Raw genomic sequence first — 20,301 nt, 5'->3', positions numbered from 1 at the left:
GTATGGGATGGTCTCTCTGAATTAAGTTTATTGTGGTTGACTATAGATCAGCTACATTTTCTATTAAGGCAAAGACCTGATACAGGAAGTATGCTAACATTCTCTATCTTGAGCACCTGCTCCAAGAGCATGTTGATTATGGAATACCTGTTGATAAAAGGAACTTTCAGAACATGAAGACAAGGTCTCAGCTGGTCAATAGAGTTCTAAGACTACCTGGTCACAGTCCCTAAGAAACAATTTGAAATGGCTGTGCCCCAGATCAAATGTCAGGAGATCTATGAGGTTCTCAGGGCTCATAGGGAATTGCATAGCTGAAGTGTGATGAGTCTTTCCACAGGGAAGCAGTGGATGGCCCATATTCAGCTTGGGGAAAGATTAACTGTGGCTTATGACAATCATTGATGCTACTGAAGAGGACCATCCAGTATATTCCCTGTAAGCTAAGCGCTTGGGTGGCTGCCAAGAAAAGATTCAGGTGCCACCCAGCTGATTACCAGAGCAGCCCCAGCTGGCAGCATGGTGCGCACCCCCATATGCCTTGGTGCATATAACACAATGTATTCTACCCATGGATGGGGAAAAAAATAGAGGGAGTCCTGGGACCATTCATTCTGAATGGCCAGCCAGCAGAGTAGGACCTAGAAGGCAAGTGTCCACCTTTCAGGAGGATACTTGTATTAATTATAACTCATGTGAGAAATTAAAGACTGTAGTGGGCATGGCTGTTAGTATGAAACTCAGTGTTGCTGAAAAGCAGGATGGATAAAAATTTATTTTAAAATGCAAATTAGAGTTTTTATTTATATGTTGCTAGTTCTTTGTTTTCTCTCTGTTTTATAGTCTTAAATTGCTAAAGTGACTGTTTTGTACATGTTTCTTCAAAATAGCACAATAATGTTAATAGTAGAAAAAAAATTCTATGTAAAATTCGAAATGCTAAGAAGGGTCACCTTTAAAATGGTCACAAATGTTGAAAAGGCAAGTTCTGAGCCTCATTAACCACCTCACTGTTAGAACACCGGAAGCTCAGACACACGACTGATAAGCGTCTAGACAGTGCTACATTTGCAACCAACACCAGCTTCTGATACACTGAACAACCACAAGTCAAGAACACTGACGAGGATGATGTACTTCTCCATCAGGAGATTTGGTCAGTGAGATGTATGCTACGTCTCTGGTGCGCGTCCCACCTCCACTCCTGCGCCAGATGTTGAAATGTAATTACCAGGGTGGCACAATGTGGATGCAGGCCATGGCCAATTGCACGTCCAGGCCCGGGCAGCAGCTGAGAGAGCATGAAGGAAGTACTCATTGGTCCTTGGGGAGGGACAGGAGCACAGCTCAGCTGTGCCCCAGCTGCAATGAGCTGCTCTTCCTCTCTTTGAGTGTTGTGGGTTCCCAGTGCACTCTCCCCACAGATGTCCCGTTAGAGACCCATGTATTTTAAATCTTTTGGAATCCACAGAAGCAAGAGCCTCTGGACAAGGAGGGAGGGAAGAGATTTGGGGCTGGAGTCAGCCAGGTCCTGCTACCATCTGCTCACCTCTGTGAGCCAATTTCTGCCTTGGACAGATGGGAGTTTTGGAGTAAGTCCTGTTGAGGGGATGTCACAAGGATAAAAAGTTTGGGAACCTCTGAGCTAAGTCCAGTAGGTGCTTTTGAAAACTCCTCTCTTAGGACTCTAACACTGAACTCATGTTAAAAAAAAGTTCAGCACATGTTTGTTAATGATATAGTTTTTCACTGTTACCATTGAATTAATTTTGTTTTCACTTGACAGATATTATTCCCGTTAAAATTTAAATAAAAATACAATTTTAGCCTCTGATGCTACAAACACTTATGCTGATGCTTAACATTACAGCACAAGCCTAGTCCCTTTGTGCCCAATGGAGTTGCTCATGTGAGCAGCTACACACGTTTGAGTGTCAGCATGGCCAGATCCTTAAATTCAATAAGTATATATATTTTTGCTCTACTGCAGATTTGTAAATTTCAGTTAAATATCCTAAATTGTGGTAGTTTTACAAAGCGCTTAAAAACTAAAAAGCATAGAAGTTTTAATCTACAGTTGCCATAACACACATTTTCAAATTAGGGCTTCAAAGCCTCCAACTAATTTAAAAAACATTAAAAATTATTTAAAATCATGTTTTACTTCTTGATTTAAACTGCTCCAACTTGCTGGAAAGTAAAAAGGGTGTTGCATCTGAGAGATAAAAGGGGACCTGGGTTTCTTTTAGGGAAAGAAGCTGGGCTCCATGTAGGAGGGTGGGTCCCCATTTCTATTAAATTGTGTATGCACTGTATGACCACAAGACCATCCTTCTGTATCAGTGGCTGTGAAATGGATACTGGATAAACTGTGATGATATTCGTGTTATAGAAGCTATAACTCAAATCGCTATGCTTCCTTTACCAAGAGCCATGACTGAAAATAAACAGAGTACTAGCTACATCATGAGTCCTCGCCCATTTCTCTTTTGAGGATAAGGCCTAAGGAGTGGCCACATGAATACTGTTTACTGTACCATCTATCATGAGGTATATTTTTCTGGTGCCTCATGTGCCAAGAGAGGGATGGAGCAGGGGGTAGGTTAAGGACTCACTATAGATATTACCTTTTTAGAATTCATTCTTATTTGGGAAACACTTTGTTCACAAGAGAGAGAGGAGCAAATGGAATAAAGTGATGACTTTTTGAATTGATAACCAGGCCATGATTTATCCTGTTAATTTCCAAGATGCTGGGTTCCTTTTGGTGAAGGCTATGATGACCTTTGAAGGTTAGAACCCAAAATCTTTAGCTCTTGTTCTTTCTAGACTGGGCCAGCTGCGATGCTCCCCATCTTGTCTCTCTTTCAGAGAGATGCTGGATTCCTGGGCCAATAGTTTACTCACCCTCAGCACGTGGAACTTTGGGGAGCTCACACCATAGAGGCCATATATGGTATCCAGCTGCTCTATCATTTGGTGCCAATTCATTAAATACCCTGTGTCAGGATTTCATGGTGTGAAGGATGGAGGAAGATTAGGCCAATTCTCAAGGCCCTGTGAAAGTTGAAAGGCCAATCCTATCATTCTTTCTGTGTATGGCGATAGCATCCTTATATAGAATAGCCAGTATGGAGCTGGAGATTCTGCTGCTCAGGGCTCCCTTTTCAGGCACATTCTACGTGAGTTAGCTGATACCAGGGACTAGGGTAAAGCCTGAGCTAGCAGCCCTTCTCAGGGACCTGCTCACGAAACCAGAAGTCCTTACATCTCCCTTTGACAAAAAAATTGTGATTTGTGAAAAGAAACGGTAACATCTCTGTCATGAGTGCTCTGTGAACCACCCTGCAGTGGCCACAATGTCATCTTAGCTCCCATTGTGACCCCTAGAAATTTTATTCCATCAAAAGGAAACCACAATCACTGAATACTAGAATCCTGAAAGAGACCTTGAGAGTTCTCCTAGTCCCATCTCCTACACTCATGGCAGAACCAAGCACCATTTAAATAATTGCTCACAGGCGTTTGTATAACCTGTTCTTAAAAATCTCCTATGATGGAGATTTCATAACTTCCTTTGGCAATTTATTTCAGTGCTTAACTACCCTGACATTTAGGAAGTTTTTTCTCATGTCCAATCTAAGCTGCTCTTGGTACAATTTAAGCTCTTTACCTCTAGTCTTATCCTTAAAAGTTAAAAAGAACAATTTTTCTCCTTCCTCTTTGTAACAACCTGAGTCTTCTCTTCTCCCGACTAACCAAATTAATTTTTTCACTTCCCTCATGTCCTGTTTTCTAGATCTTTAATAAAATTTGTTGCTCTTCTCCAGGCTTACTCCAATTAGTCCACATTTTCCTGAAATCTGGTGTCCAGAATTAGGCTATGTCTACACTATGAGATAAATTCGAATTTGTTAAAATTGATTTTGTAACACTAGGTTTTATAAATTCAAATTTGAGTATCCTTGCCTCCCCACAAACTTGACTTATTGCAGCCATGCTCAATTGCCAAACATTAACTCTTAAAGCAATGCACTGTGGTAACCTATCCCACAGTTCCCTCAGCCCTACAGCAGTCTGAGTATTTTTGCTGGTGCAGTGTGGGAAAAAAATTCCTCAGAAGTGATTGTGGGTATGTGATGTCATCTTCCCACACCACATTGCCCTCATTTCCCTCCCCTGGAAAGCAAATGGTCATTTTTCCAGAAGGAGAGCAGGAAAAGTAGGGAATCACAATGTGCATGTGCTCTGGTATCACCCAGATGATTATGCCATGTCAACTGGTCCCTCAGCTACTTTTCCTCCCTTGGTATGGTATGACCTGTCTTACAGAAGCCATTTGATAAGGAATTTGCCAAAAACCCAAAGATTGGAAAGAAAGCATCAACAAAGATCACTAATGTGTCATTGTGACAAGACTTCTGAGGTGGTGTTCAGAACACTTTTAGATATGCATTCGAGAAGAGTTGGCTCCTACGACTCGAGACAATAATGGACCAGCTATTATAGCCAACACTAGCCTCAACACCTTTCCCCAGTGAGTCCAAATATCTTCCTTCTATACCTCACTTAGATGGATGTCACCCTCCTTACACCTTTTAGCCCAGTGTTTATGGTAATTACCTGGGATGTGGAAGATCTGGGTTCAGTTTTCCCCTCTGCCTGCTGTGGGCAAGAGATCTGAACTTGGAACTCCCATATTGCAGAAGAGTGTCCTAGCTACAGGTCTACGGGATAGTCTAGAGAAGTCTCCTAGGCTTCTCTGTTGATATTATTCCATATTTGTAAATAATTGAATAGTCATGAGAGCAAGGACTTGAACTTGGGCATCCCAGACCCACACACAATGATGATAAATTCTGGTGACCTCTTTAAGTGCCCCCCATGTTTTGGAGCAGAGAGCTGAAATATGGCAGGGAGTGGCCTATCTGTCAGGGATGTGCACTTTCCTGTTTCTGTTGACTGCATAGGAAGACTGGGAGCCAGTGGGGGCGTCATATTGTGATACTTTCACAATAGAATTAATTTTCTTTTATTTCTAATCAAGAACAAGAATAATTGCAAAATGTCATCTTGTCACAATAACCTTTTAGAAACATGAAAGTAATAGGTCTCATTGTTTTTGCCCTTTTACCATGGTACTATTTTTTTCTATTAGAAAAAAGCTGAAATTAACATGATTTTTGTTGAAAATCTTTCATTAGAATACTAAAATATCCTAAAAAAGAATTCAGCACCCCCCATAATATAAAATTATTGGAATGAATATCCTTTGGAATTCAACCATTCCTATGGACATGATTAGCTCTCATGTCAAGCCTTGGAAGCAGTCACTTCTTCCTAACAAGGAAGTGGCTGAATAAATTATCTGTTTATCTATTTCATTAATCATCTCACCAAACTACTCATTTGAGACAGGATGTTGGGGCAGAAAGACTGAATTGTTGAACAAGGAAAGAGATGACAGTGTGCTCAAAATCTGAAATGTGCCTAGCCTTACCCAAAACCATTGGCTTTTTGACGTTATGACCACATACCCACCCGTTGTCTGTCTTTGTCTTCAGGGCAGGGCTGTTTCCCGTATTTAGAAAGTACTCATTTTGGCCTCTGTTGCAATCTAAACAACAAATACTATTAAACACTAAGGCCACATCTACCCTACCAAGTAAGAAGGGGCTCTTTAGAAATCCAGTGGAGTCTCTACACACAAAAAGTGTTCTTTTGAAATTAAATCAAAAGAATGCAGCACTTTTTTGAAAGCGCTCTTCCATTCCCATTTCTTTCAAAAGAAAATGTGTGTAGATGCTCCACTGGCCCTTTTTTTCAAAAGAGCAGTCCTCATGGCACCTGATTTTTCAATCCCTGGCCCATTCTCTCAAAAGAGTGGGGGCTGTGTGCATGCTCTCTTTCAAAAGAGCAGATCACTCTTTTGATCCTCTTTTTTGTGTGTGGACGCACTCTTTCAAAAGATCTCTTCTGAACGAACTTCTTTTGAAAGGACTTCTTTCAAAAGATTGCTGTAGTGTACATGTAGTCTAACACTGATAATGCTACTAGAAGTAATATATCTTACTGCCACATGATGAATCATAGCATCATAGCAGGAACAATTCTGTTCTCAATTAAATTCAATGGAAGCTTGGGATGAATTCCCCCCCCCCCCCCCACCGCTCCCAGTAAAGAAGGTACAATTAATTCTCCATGGAAAATTTCCCCTTGAATATAGATTTGCTCACAGCCATTTATATTTTAGTTTTCTTCGTAGTCAGATCATTTCCAGAAGTTTAAAATGGTGACTGGTAAACTGTATGACGCTCCTCAACTCTGTTGCTCCTATGAAACCATTTGTCCTTCTCTGAATATCTTATCCCTGTTCAGCTCCCAAAACCGAGTCACCCACCCATCTTTCAAATCCCTCTTGCCCCATACATGTACACTCTTCTGCTGCCTCTCAGCCACACATGTGGACATATCACCTCTCCTCCCATTATGGGCATGCCAAACCTCCTCAGTTCCAGAAGGAACCAGAAAATATACCACAGTGGGTGATGTACCAGTACATTAGGAGTGTGGGCATGTGGAGGTACCAATCAGTCCTCATTAGTTATATGAAAACCCAGAATTAAAAGACGGGTTACTGAAATATCTTAAGTCCTGGAGCCCTGCAACACTTTCAGAAAGCTACGCTTTCATGACGATATGTAGATATGCCAAAACTATACCCAGAACTAAAGCAAATTTTGTACTTAGTATTTCAAACCATTAGAAATATCGTGAGGCTAACAGGCCTCAAACCAAGAAAGCGAAAACCAAAGCTGAGAAAGGACCAGCTTCTAAGTGAATTTAGAAGAAATATCTTTATCTAGGAAGGCCATTGATGTGTGGAACAGATGCCAAGAGAATCTGCAACTCTGAGTGTGTGCGCGTGCGTCTCTATGAAATAAATAAAAGACAGACAAGTATTCAGATGAGAACATATTTTAACAGGTGCAAGGTGCTCGAAAGATGTGGGGAGACTACAATGGGTCAACAGGGCCTAGTTATGTTCCAAATGTGACTTAGAATTGTAAACAGCTGATTTCAGTTTGCAGTTGGACACAAGAAAGCAAAACAAACATCATGGAATGAAATGGCACTGGCTAAGATCACACTGCAGTGGCCACATGACCCCTCAGGAATATTGTGGATCATTCTGACTTTGGATGACGCATCCTAAGACAGTTAATCACAACATTTGTCAAGTCAAGCACAAATCTTACCTGATTTTGTCCCATGCCATGGCATGGATACAATATGATTCTGTGCCCTGTTACTTCATGTTCATTGGGAGGGTTGTAATCAAAGCAGTAATTTGCCATTCCTCTATTTTTCAGCTAAATGAGACAAAAGAACATATTAAAGCATCTGCCTGAAGTAGACACATTTGTGTCACTTTGTACCCCTACACTGTGTTATAGACTTCTCACTTTCAGTTCTAAACCAGACAGAGTTGCTTTCACTAAATCAGGGACTGGCAACAATAAAATGTGGTAGAGGTGAATTCGTAAAACTAAACCTGGTAAGAGTGGACCAGAGTGGTCCTTGTGCAGCTGGCTTTGCTGAACCAGAACCTCACAATAATTAACTACTGAGTCTGGGAAGTCTGCCAGACTTCCACAGGTTTTTTTTTGTTTGTTTGTTTTTTTATAATTTTTGTTCATTTAACTTTTTATTTTTTAAATAGAAATGTATTACAGTTTTGAAAACAAAAGGACTCTCAGGTGCTTTCAGAGTGGAGGAAAAAACCTGTGGAGGCAACTACAGTTTAGAATTTAAGCTCCTAAAACCTGCATGTGAATACAATTTTAATGGTGGCTTGAACCAAATGTTTTATATATATATTAAAAGGATAACTAGGTCAGCAAGTTGAACCCATCCTTTCTTACTTCTATTGACAACGTGCAGCACAGTTACATTGTGTTTTTTTTAATTAAGAATATTCCACAGGCAAATCAATAAGGATTTCCAATTAATAAAAATATCCAAGATAAAGAAAAGTTACCTGAAAATGAGATGAACTAGGGTATAGTCTCTTATTAACAACTTAAACAAATGTTAATGTACTCAAAACAAAACAAGTTTTGTAAATAACCATTAAAGCTAATAGCCTATTTTACCTGAATCCTACTATCTCACATATAAAAGGACAAAAAGGCAGGGTTAGTGTCTCTATCACTAGTGAAGGTGTAATTTTGTTTCTTCCCAAGAACTAGGTGATAATTATATATGCAGTTTCCATTGAGGTGAATAAACAGACATGAAGAAATTAGGACAAATCAAGGTAAAACAAGCGAAAGGGTATTCTACAAATATTTTTCTTTACTGTTTTTGTCCTCTGCTTTTATTACCCAATCTCCTCCTTTCACTTTTATGTATCTGCAATACTTTCAGATTCAAGAACTTTCCTCATATTCCTCATTCTCCAGATTTTTCTCACCATTCTGCTGAGTGCATCAACACCATGAATCGACATGGTGACTAAACAACTTGCATTCTGATAGGTCTCTATCTGAGCAACTGTCTGTACCTTGCAGTTTAGTGGTGACTCCCAGGGCTAAAGTCTCTCTAGTTTCCTTTTTATTGTAAAGTGGTTTGATTTGAAGGCAGCTGCATTAGAAATTATTCTTTCCTCTTTGTAAATTATTATAGTTTTACCCAGAAAAATTTTCATTTTAAATTTAACACTAGTAAAGGGCTACATGCAAAAATAGAAAACTAAAATTGAGCAAAGCTTGAAACAACTATTACACCCACCACTAATATAAAGGAATATCACATTACACTTACACTTAATTATAAAATTATGATTTTTCTTGTGCAACTAAAATCAGGGTGGATAAAAATCAATGTTTTTTTAAAAACAAAAATTTCTCATTTAAAAATAAGTCACAAGTCTCATCACCAACATGCTACACCTATATTTACAGTCTCATAAACATGAATTAATGGCTCTAGTCTGTCCAGCCTAACTACGAGCTCTTGCTTCCTGAAACTACTGGGCTTGCAATTTCTGTTACTCAGCAGACTAGAATGGGAAGGCATTATTCAGCACACACACAGCTTGCTATATTCCCCCTCATTTTTGTCACAGAAAAATGGTCACAGATTCTGGGCACATTCCCTCACTGGGAATATTTTGAACAAATTCGTTATGTGGCTCAAAAAGAAAAATTTGTCAAGTGTAAGCAGTGCAAGAAGATGATGCAAGGCCTAGCTGCAAGAGTGCAAAGGAAAACATCTTATTGGGAGAAAATTATGTGGCTTTGGCTAAGTGGACCAACTGGTTAGAAACTTCAAGAATTCACTTTGCAGTGCATCATTCTTTGGGACACTCTCTCTGTCTTTTAGTATAAGTGTGATCTGATAAGTAAATTCCAAAGCTATCTGCTGTGTTGGATGTTGCTAGAAAAAAAAATTAGTTTAGCTAATTCTTAGGGCTTGTTTAACTAGGTTTAGAATCGATCACTCTAGTGTACAATACAGAAAGCTGTAGTGGGAGAAATCTAGAGATACCAGTTGCACTGTCATTTTCTTATTTTATATTACATAATACACCCCCCATATTTTGGAAGATCCTGGCGATAGACCACAATGGTGGTGCCATGAGTCTATTTCCCATTTTACTTCAGCGTAACTCATCTTTCCCAAGTGACCCCATTCAATACATGTTTTCTCAAAAAAAAAAGGCCAGTGAGTTCAATGGGGCTTAATCCAAAATTAAGTGCTCTCTAAGCACTTAAGTCTTAGCTTTTCTGGTAACTTGATTTAAATCAATGATTTTTTGTGTGTGTGTGATTTAAATCAGTATATCCTAAATAAATGGGTTTCTCTTGACTCTCTCTGACTTCAGGTTTGGAGGTACTAGTCATCAATATGCTCAGAAATCTATTGTATTGCCACACTGGCTATTTATTGCAATGGGAAGATCAACTAAGTCAAATATTCACCCTAGCTGTCACTCCCACACTGACTGCTCCAAGCAAAAAGGTCACCAAGATTGCTCCGCAAGCATCTGACCAGCATAACATCCTTCTGTCTATACTGCATTAAATGTCACTATGATTGTGCCCCAATTTAAGTCAGCCATGCGCATTCCACAATGTTAGTGACTTTTAGGGACAACATTGTTTTTTATCTGCGTGCATACAATTAAACTGCAAAGAAAATTACTGCTCACACATACAACTTTTTCTTTGTATGCTGTACAATATTAACCAAGTAGACATAAAGGAGAGGAAAAATTAAACAGGGTTCTAAAAGCGCACACTCAGAAGAAAAAAATCCCACTGCATTAAAGATGACTAATTACTTCAAATTTCAGCATAGAGCAACTTTTTATATAGTGTTTGTGCTCCACCATTGTGTCATCTAATCTTTATATCCCCTGCACACAAATAGGTTGAATCTCTTTAATTCAGCACTTTCTCATCCAGCAATATCTGTATTCTGGCATCATTTTAGTTAGCCAGATATCCACTTATCATGGATGTGGCCAAGTTTCCCATGCTCCCATAAAGTTTATTTGCAGCCACCAGCCATGACTCTCAGTGTTCTGTGTTGTTATTTAGCTTTAATTTACTCCGAAAAGTCTCCTGAGAGCCCAGTATGCAGTAGAATATTGTGGTAATGCTGCTTCATAATATTGACCTCCTGTGATATGGCAAATTCTCTCGTTCAGTACTGGTCAGGTCCCGAGGGTGCCAGGTTAGAGAGGGTCAACCTATACTTTTATTGTGCAATTAGCCCTTTAACATGTAGGGCTGGTATTTCAGCCTGACTATAACTGGATCTATTTTTTTGTGAACTCAGGTATTTTTAATACAGCCATAAATTAGGCTGTTTTGAGATCTAAAAACCTGATATATGGGTACAACCAGGTACTAGCCACCTCAGTGATATAAGGTGCACCTAAGCAGTTTCTATCCATGAACTGCAGATACAAAACCAAAAGTTTGAAAATCTGGCTTTGTAACCACTTCTGCCTGAGTTCACCAGTCTCTTGTTCTAAGTCTGGAAGAGATGAGAGAGTTTGTGAAAACACTGTCTTCTCCTATTAACTGACACAAGACAGTTTGCTTTGTGCTGACAAAAATGGTGCCATAATAGTATTCATTCATGCATGTAATCTCTCTTAATATTTTTTTCCAACACACATCAAACAAGACTAAATCAGGCAAGAGCTAAACTAAGAGTTTTACCCAGAAATTTTGTATGGAATTTTAAATCTGTCTGACTTACCTTAATATTTTAGCAGAATGCTGCATTAAAGAAAATAAAAACAAGAAAATATTTGTTCTCCTTAAGAAGTGTTATGTTCACCTCATAAAAGTTGTCAATAATTCTATCCATACAGGATTTCCAATAGTTCCTTTACCTACATATAGTTTTGTTTTCCATGCTAAGTATTTTATAACCACAGTAAGCCACCATTCTCTCTGGAAGTTGGGGACAGGTAATAAACTGTAATTGTAAAATATCTTGAAATTGTAGGGACTGTGTCTGACAGGAAGACAGGATGGAATTTTCAAATAGGGCACAACGTTGGCTCACCGTCACCTGGAGCAGAGTTAGATTTCCAACACTGCCTGCTTTTGACAATCCCCCTCTTAATATCATCAGCTAACTGTGTGTTCTTCCACTTCCTCAAAGCCTAACAGATATGAAAGAATTGGGGAGGGTATATGGGGTCTCTTCTCTCGATCTGTATTAATAACCTGTTCAAGAGCTCCATTTATAGATGATTAATCTTTCTGTTGTCTTTGGATATTATCACTACAGAACTCTGCATCTGGGAAAATGAAAAGTGGTGCTAAACGCCAAGGAAGTAGGACAGAGCAGGTCTCTTACCTAAAGAATGACTGGGACTGAACTGGACATCAGACCCCAAGATGAGATTAAGAGTAATGCTGGCGAAAGGTATGGACTAAGTGCCAAACATAAGCTCTGCAAATCATTATGAAATAGGGATTTTCTGAAGGCACACATGTGACAGAGACCTCTTTGCAAACATCTCTCACCTCTGGCCTGAGGAACTAATTATACTAAATACATATTACAGGATATTTAGCCACAAAAGGTAACATGTAAGAATGTTTATAACTTGTGAAGATTCATTTTTGTTGAGAGAGTTATGTACGGGCAGTGTTTAAGACTGACTGGTCTAGAACAAGGCAGCTTACTGGACCAGGGGAGGTCAATCCCAGCCCCCCTTTGCCATCGCACCCTGACCACTCAACCAGCTCTGATTCCAGCCCTAGCAGGGTTCCCAGCTGCCGGCCTCCTGCTACCACATTCCTGGCCACTGAGGCTCTTTTTTCCAGAAACATCCTTGGTGGTGGCCCACCCAAACAAGAGGAAGTTGTGAGGTGTGGGATCCACAAGGCAGTTTGGGCGCAGAAGGGGACTCTGGACTGGGACAGGGGGTTGGAGTGTTGGGGGAGAGGGCCCCAGTTGCTGGTGTCATCTTTGGGGTGGGGCCAGGGATGAGGATTTTGGGATGCAGCCAGGGGCTCCAGATGAGGAGCCAGGAAACTGGGATGTTGGAGAGAGTGTGTGTGAGCCAGGGGACTCTAGGCTGGAGCAGGGGATTGAGGTGCAAAATCCTGGTAGGGCTTCCTACTACTCCCTGAAAGCAGCTGCCAGGTCTCTGAGACTCCTAGGTTCAGTCAGGAAAAGCTCTTCACACTGCCCTCAGGCCTGCACATGCCACTTCCACAGCTCTCACTGTTTGCAGTTCCCAGCCAATGGGAGAGGTGGAGTGGAGACTTGGGTGGGGGCAGCATGTGGAACCTCCTAGGCTGCCCTTATGCTCAGGGGCCACAGGGACCTGGTGGCTGCTTCCAGGAAATATGTGGAACAGGAAGGGAGCCTGCCTTACCCCTGGAAGGGGGAGGAATTGATCAGTGAGGCACACAAATCCCCTGGAGTTCCTTTATGGTCTCCCAGTGGTCCACAAGCCTCAGCTTGAGAAGCTCTGCTCTAGAGGATATACCCTACTGGAACACTCTGGAAGAACTGCTACATACTCTATCCACAAACTTTCCATGAATTACAGTATAAAACCCAGATTAACCTGGAAAAAGACAAACTAGTGCTTTTCTTCATTTCTGTCAGGTTTCTTTTATTTGGTATTCTTTGATTTCTCTTTTTTTTAATTTGCCATTCATTCCAAGATAAAAAGACTAATGGTATCTTGGTTTTCAATCAGGGACCCTAGCCAGTCACAGGTTTGGTTCTACTTGCTCATCTGATGTCTTTTATTCAAGTTACTGTCATTGATGAATGGAGGGGAAGAAACTTACTCTACTAACAGGATGTAGCCTCCTGTAATGGGGTCCACCTGCTTGTGATTGCCCCTCTGTGGCAAAAGGTGTTCCATAAGATCTTTTCTCGCTGTTTTCAGGGTTCTGAGAATTGGATCTGACTAGCCCTGCCCATAGTGCTGTTAGTTCTTACACAATTGTGGCCAGGGCCTGGGTCTTGCCCAGGGATAAGTTCAGCTTGCACTTAGAGCTGTCCGTAGTACTGCTGGTCTTCCAGGGCAGTATATAGACCTGCCTAGGTCCAGCTCCTTTAAAGAACTGTCTGACCCTATCCCAGCAGCTTCTTTTATATCGGCCTACTGAGTCCTGATTGGTTGCTGTAGAGACAGCCACTCTGTCCTGCTGGGAAGACCTCTCTTCTGCTCCTTTCGCTGGAATGGGGTGTGGCAAGGCCTCTGGTCTCCTGCAGGGGCATCGGGGCTTGGTGCACCCCATCACACCTCCATTTCAATCTTTCTGATCTGACCTCAGGTGGACCAGAAGCTAGGCTTACTACAGAAAGAAGCATGACTTTGGCCTCAAACTGAAAAGAACTACCACCAATCTCTCATTAAAAGAATACTCCTTTTCTTTCCCCCACCCCATTTCCTTTTCCTCTCTTCTATTTTATGTGTGCACACACATTTGGTAGAGAACTTCCTTCTTTGTAAGCTCAGTTTTGACAGTAAATTGAGAAAACTTTGGTTATAAGATCACTAGCATTTACCTCATATAAGAAAGTGATTTACATCATTATTGATTTCATCAATACATCATTTTTGTAACTTGCAATTTTTTTCTTGCATGCTGAGTTTATTGGGGGCTGAGGAAAAGTTACCATCACATACAATTACTGAGAAATTATGTCTGAGATCATTAAAAAGAACCCCAAGACACAGCATTTGCTCCAGTAACTTTGTAATAATACCATTTTTGTAAGTATCCAAATTTCTTCCTATATTAATTCTACCAGAATTTTATATAATGCAATTGGAGTATAACCTTCTATGTTTCATCAAATTGTCCATTTTGATTTTGCTTTCACTTTTTTCTCTGATTTTGTTTCACCTTTACCTGTTAATTGGACAGAATGGTGTATCTTCTGTCATGGAGACCAGTGCAAACAAATGTTTTGGTTTTTTTGCAAGCTCTGTATCCTTTGACTAATCCTTTCAATTATTTCTAATTTACCAGAACAAGATTTAATTATTCTTAAATATTTAAAGAATGTATTATTTTTGTATATTGGTCTATTTATTCTTTAACATTTTTATTACCCGCCTATGGTCTTGATCCTGCAGCCATTAAATTAATGGGAGTTTGGTATAAAACAGCATAGTAGAAAGAGAGGAAGTAAGGACTCTTAAAGAGAGGTTCTGTTTTGACTGGAGATGCAGGTTTTAAGAGTTACTGTCTCAAAGATTTTGGTATCAACTGTACTCATTTTACTTAGAAAAGCTATTTTTTTTCCAATTCTGAAACTCAAACGCACACTCCTCAACAGTTTTGCCTGAGTCTGGTTGTAATGGATGAGGTTGCTTTGGCTTGGCTGCATTCTTTCCTTGCTCAAAAGTCCTACAGGACTGCATTGGACAATTACTGAGCAACTGCAAGTTTACTTTCATCTGGGGTACTACAGTAACAGGCATGTTATCCAGCACTCGGATAACTGGGAAGTTCTGTTAAGTGGATGCCTGTCCAGGGCTGGCTGCCCTGCTGGTGGCAGTGGGGCCAGCTACCATGACAGGGCCAGTGGCAGCAGGGCTGGTAGCCCAACCGGTGCCAGTGGTGCTGCTTGATTAACCAGAAAATTTGATTACTGGGTAACCCACGTTCCCCAGGGATGCTGGATAATCAAGCGTTGACATCTCCTCTTTTATCCAACATGTAATAGGTCTATTAAGGGAATGACTGAGGAAGCTTGGGCTATTGTGTCTGCACTATACTGAAAACACACAGTTTTGTTTCCCCACTGAGAAAAACCTGCAGAGGCAGTTAGGTGACTAATCAAACCCTTGGCAGTAGTGGGACAAGGATTAAAGCTTGCAGGGTCAGTCTGGCCAAGACTGAGGTGATATTGGTTCCCTGAGATCAAAAACCATAAGTGTTAGAACTTGACTAGGAAGGGTCTGAGATTATAAACTTGGGGTAACCACAGCTGGATTTAGAAGGCCAGGTGACATTTAGGATCATTTATTTATGCATGCTTGGCCAAAAGTAAACTGCCTTATCTTTCAGCTGTTACTTTTATTACAAACATCCACACCTTTGCCCTCTCAGAATAAGATGGGCACAATGCTTAAATCTCTTTGTAAGATGCAAATGGTGCAAATGTGGCTGTCCAACTATTAAGTGAGAGCACATTTTCACCACCAAAACCAAAAACAGGAAAGTAAAAGTGGCTCAGAATAACACTGCAGACATTCCTGCTTGGGTTGCAGCCTGGACTCTATGACCCACCCCTTTTTTTGGGATGGGTGGGATTGTCTACACTACTTTTTATTTAGCTTGCAGCATGAGTGCTAATAGATTGAGTCAGTTGATTTGGGTTCTAAGACTTGCACCTGCAGGATTGTTGTTGTTTTTTGCAGTGTAAATGCATCCTGAGTGTGTCAGACAGCACATGACACTTGCGCTCAGGGATCTGCACTGGTCAACAATTACCTTTCAAGTGTTACTTTTGACACATAAAGTCCCCAAAGGTCTGGGACTAGAATATCTGAAAGATGACTACTGCCCACCGCTCCCCATGACAGAGCACCAGAGCTGAGATCACTGGAGCTGCTCATGCTTGACATAACAGGGAGGGGACAGCTGCCTGAGCATTCTCCCTAAGGCCCCCAGGGGTCTTCAATAGGTCAGATTTGTCAGTTGTGATGGTATGCTTTGGAGCCCTTTAGAGGGAAGTTCAGAACCAAGGTGCTATGGGTGTACTGAACTATTAGCATTTTTTATACTAAAAACTGCCAATTGGTAGAAGGTGTAAGGCTGAAATTTGTATTACTAATAACCACCGCCATGCTCAGCTGATTGCTGTGCATGTTTTGTAGTGCTGCAAATATAAATGAAATTCTAAAAAAAAAAAAATTAAAAGAAAAAGCATAGTTTTATTTTCTATTAGTCCAATTTTAGTATTTTTATATGTTTAAAAGTGATTGTTAGTCTAATCTTAGTGTTTTTATACATTTAACAGCATTTTGTTCTTGTTTTCAAATTTAAACCAGAAACATACCCTAAAACCCCAGCAGCTGCTTTTTTCCCCTCATCTGTAATGTTTTAAAAAATTCTGAAAGCTAGACTCACTAACCCCATTACCACCATTTAAGGCTTAATTTTGAACTGCAATTTATGGCAGCTTTTGGTCTTGACCGTGCTATTTTACGTCATATTAAATTTCTTGTACTTACCAAATTTTAAGGTCTAGATTCTAGTTAAATTCTACCTTATCAACATTTTCTGGAATAAACATATCAGGTACATCTTTCTCTTCCATGTTTAATTAACAAAGGGGAAGAGACAACTACTTAGGAAGACACTTCCTGGACATCAATACAGCATGTTGCTTACCATTCCAAAGAAACCAGGTCTGTCTTCAGGTACATGAAGTTCAGGGTAAATATTCTCCAAGAACCACTTGAAGTCTTTACATTTGAGCTTCTCTCGAAGCAGTCTCCTTTCTGTCACATCTCCATAGGGCTCCTACAATTAAAAAAAAATAAAAGAATAGGAACGGGTATTTTTTCTGTTATATTAGCAACATACACTATCAGCAGCACCGAAAGGTCCTGTGGCACCTTATAGACTAACAGAAAAGTTTAGAGCATGAGCTTTCGTGAGTTAACTCACTTCTTCAGATGCTGGTCTATAAGGTACCACAGGACCCTTCGGTGCTGCTACAGATCCAGACTAACACGGCTACCCCTCTGATACACTATTAGTAACCCGATCCTGAAGTAGTTTCCCAAGGGAAAAAACTGCCACTGCTGGGCCCTGGATTTGATTTAATTATTATTAAATATTCTAATATTTTAACAACAATTCTTTCAAACAGTGCAAATTGATATTATTTTTTAAAAAATCACTTTAAATTGAGACGATAGTAGCAAATTCACAGTTATGGCTCTTTGACTGTATATTTGGAAGTCTCAACAACAGTGCATGAATTTAAGATAGGAGTGCTAAATTATTCTCACCATCCATTTGCAAAATCTTCTCTAAAGACATCATTAAACTTAAATGTGCTAAAAAGTTTGGAAATTCTCAGTAAGATTGCCCTTAAACATTATATCTTGTTAAGTACTAATTCAATAAAAGGAAGCTAAGTTTAGTTATTGAACCTTAAATTTGATAAGAAAGCTACCACTTAAACTTCTGACTTGCTACAGAACTCAAACAGATCTTACATTATTTCTTCAAACCCATCTTCAAAATCCACTTCCTTCCATAGCCCAAGGGTTCTAAACCAGAGGGCGACGATTTCAATTTCAATCCCCAGGTTTTCCAGAGGTTATGGCCATCTTCCTTTTCCTCTGCCCCGTTCTTATCTTTTCATTAAAACACCAGTAAGTTTCTAGACTTCCTTTCCATCCTTTCCTTTCCTTGATCCCTGGGAATACTTCTGTATCTGTCACTTCAGATTGCCATGCAATGTAGGGAGGCTTTCAAACTACCAAGGGCCAGCACAGCATCAGGACTCAGGAGGTATGTGTTGCATCACATTGTCATAGGAACAACAATTCAGTGGATACAATGTTTGGGAAAACAAAGATCAAAATCCCCAGCCAAAACACACTGAGTTACAGCAACTCAACTGAAAAAAACAAACAAACAAAAACAAAAACAACCACCACAACCCTACAATACGGATGGAAGTAGAGCCCTGGGTTGGACTAGGGTAAAGCCCTACAGCAGGATGGGGTCCTGCAGATCCTGCAGCACCCACTGACATAAAAGTGGGAGCAGCACAGAGGCAGGATTTAAATAGTCCTGCACAGGGCTTTAGATGGAAGATTTGGATTCTAGTTCTAGCTCTGCTACAAGAGCGTACTTTCAATATTATAATTTTAGGCAGCACAGGATATACTGATTTAAATCACACACACAAAAAAAATCATTGATTTAAATCAAGTTACCAGAAAAGCTAAGACTTAAGTAAATATATAAAATGGGAAATAGACTCATGGCACCACCATTGTGGTCTATCGCCAGGATCTTCCAAAATATGGAATATTTTGAAGATATATATATTACTTCAGCGTAACTCATCTTTCCCAAGGGACCCCATTCAATACATGTTTTCTCAAAAAAAAAGGCCAGTGAGTTCAATGGGGCTTAATCCAAAATTAAGTGCCCTGAATAAATGGGTTTCTCTTGACTCTCTCTGACTTCAGGTTTGGAGGTACTAGTCATCAATATGCTCATAAGGGCAGCACAGAAGTATAAACCACTGAAGGCATTGCTCCCTATGGTTAAGGAGTCCCTATTATAAGACCCTGGCTTTAATGATTTATAACTTTGCCAAATGTTAATCATCCAGGCTGTAATTGTCCATGGCAGGTATCTTTTTTATGTTGAAAATTTTGGGAAAAATTCAGCGAAAAGTGATAAGGAGATAAGAGGAAATTGTTGTTTTCCCATATTAAAAATCTTACAGCCATTTTCATTGAAATGCTCTTGTCTAGAGACTTGTGGCTGACCTAAGCATCTTGTTTAGAAAGGCATCTAAATTAATCCCCTTCACTCTTTGTTTGCAATATTAGATATCTTCAGTTTATGTAGATACTTACAGTGGTAACAGAACTTTCTCTTTGACAAGCAAAATAAATGAGCTTTTTTAATCTTTCATTGTAAAAAATGCTTTCCAGGCCCCAAATAATTTATCAGTTCTCTCATCCCTCTCCAATTTTTCATCACCTTTTTTAAAAACATGTGCAGACATCAGAAATGGACAAAATATTCAAGCAACTATCTTATGACTGCTGTTTGTAGATGTGATATAATCTCTCTACTCTCACTTTACATTCTCATTTATCCATTGAAGAACCATGGTAATTCTTTTTGCCACAGCATCACTTAAAAGCTCACTACAATGATCCTTCAGAGTCAGTGCTTTCCAGGATGTCTAGATCAAAATACATATTGGTTATCTGTGCCCAGCCTATCAAGTCATCAGATTATTATATACAAGGGGTCAGCAACCAAAATAGCAAGAGGAGCCATTTTTTTCTAATTTGGTAAAAACTCAATAACTCCAGAGCCACAATGCATGTGAATATGAGATGGTCCTTCATAAGTAAGGCCAAATCACACTTTTTGTAACCCTTATTTCAAGAACAGTGTGCACACAATGATTTATGATGAGATACATATTTACTGCAGGACAGTCACAAACTTTTCACATGTTCTATTTCCTCACACTTTACAGGTGTGTATTTGTAGCACTGTCTTCCTGACTTTCACTTCCAAACCCACTTTAATTATGCCAATTTTACTTTACATTTAATTTCAGTTTTCCTGCTTGAAATGTGTGTTGTCCTTCACAGTAGGAATGTTGCAAGCTTCCTTTTCCTTTTCAAAATTAAGACTTTATTAGGAACGTGATCAAAACACAGATACAGTATCATAACCCACAATGCACTGTGCATATTAAAGGGGGAGTTATCCAACATTTTGAGATCAGATAGTGTTTGTTATTTAGATATGTGTTGTTCATTGTTGGGCTGTTAGACGTTCACCATTTATTGAAAATGATCAGGAGGTTTTTTGTTTTTTTTTTACTTTGCAGTTATAGCTTTGGGAGCCACAGAGAAGTCCTTAAAGAGCCGCGTGTACTTCCAGAGCTGCAGGTTGCAGACCCCTGTTATATATCAATGACCTGTCCACATTATTAACCTTCCTTCCAATCTTTATGTTACCTGCTAACTTTTAATGCTAAGGATTTATACTTTCTTCTATATAATTC

At 39.8% G+C, this 20,301-nt stretch overlaps 1 protein-coding gene across 1 annotated transcript in view; it reads right to left on the bottom strand.

The window, feature by feature from the left end:
* Positions 1 to 20,301, bottom strand: part of GALNT12 (polypeptide N-acetylgalactosaminyltransferase 12) — a 79,030-nt gene that overhangs the window by 10,019 nt on the left and 48,710 nt on the right. Inside the window, exons 7-8 of the mRNA XM_074985984.1 lie at positions 16,908 to 17,039; positions 7,260 to 7,373 (exon numbers count right to left, since the gene is read on the bottom strand). Of these exons, the coding sequence (XP_074842085.1) occupies positions 7,260 to 7,373; positions 16,908 to 17,039 (246 nt within the window). The remainder of the gene's footprint in view (positions 1 to 7,259; positions 7,374 to 16,907; positions 17,040 to 20,301) is intronic.

This window comes from Carettochelys insculpta, chromosome 2 (genome assembly GCF_033958435.1).
Source record: "Carettochelys insculpta isolate YL-2023 chromosome 2, ASM3395843v1, whole genome shotgun sequence".
In the NCBI taxonomy this organism is placed as follows: domain Eukaryota; kingdom Metazoa; phylum Chordata; order Testudines; family Carettochelyidae; genus Carettochelys; species Carettochelys insculpta.
The sequence above is the reverse complement of the archived record's forward strand: the minus strand, read 5'-3'. Positions and strand labels throughout refer to the sequence as shown.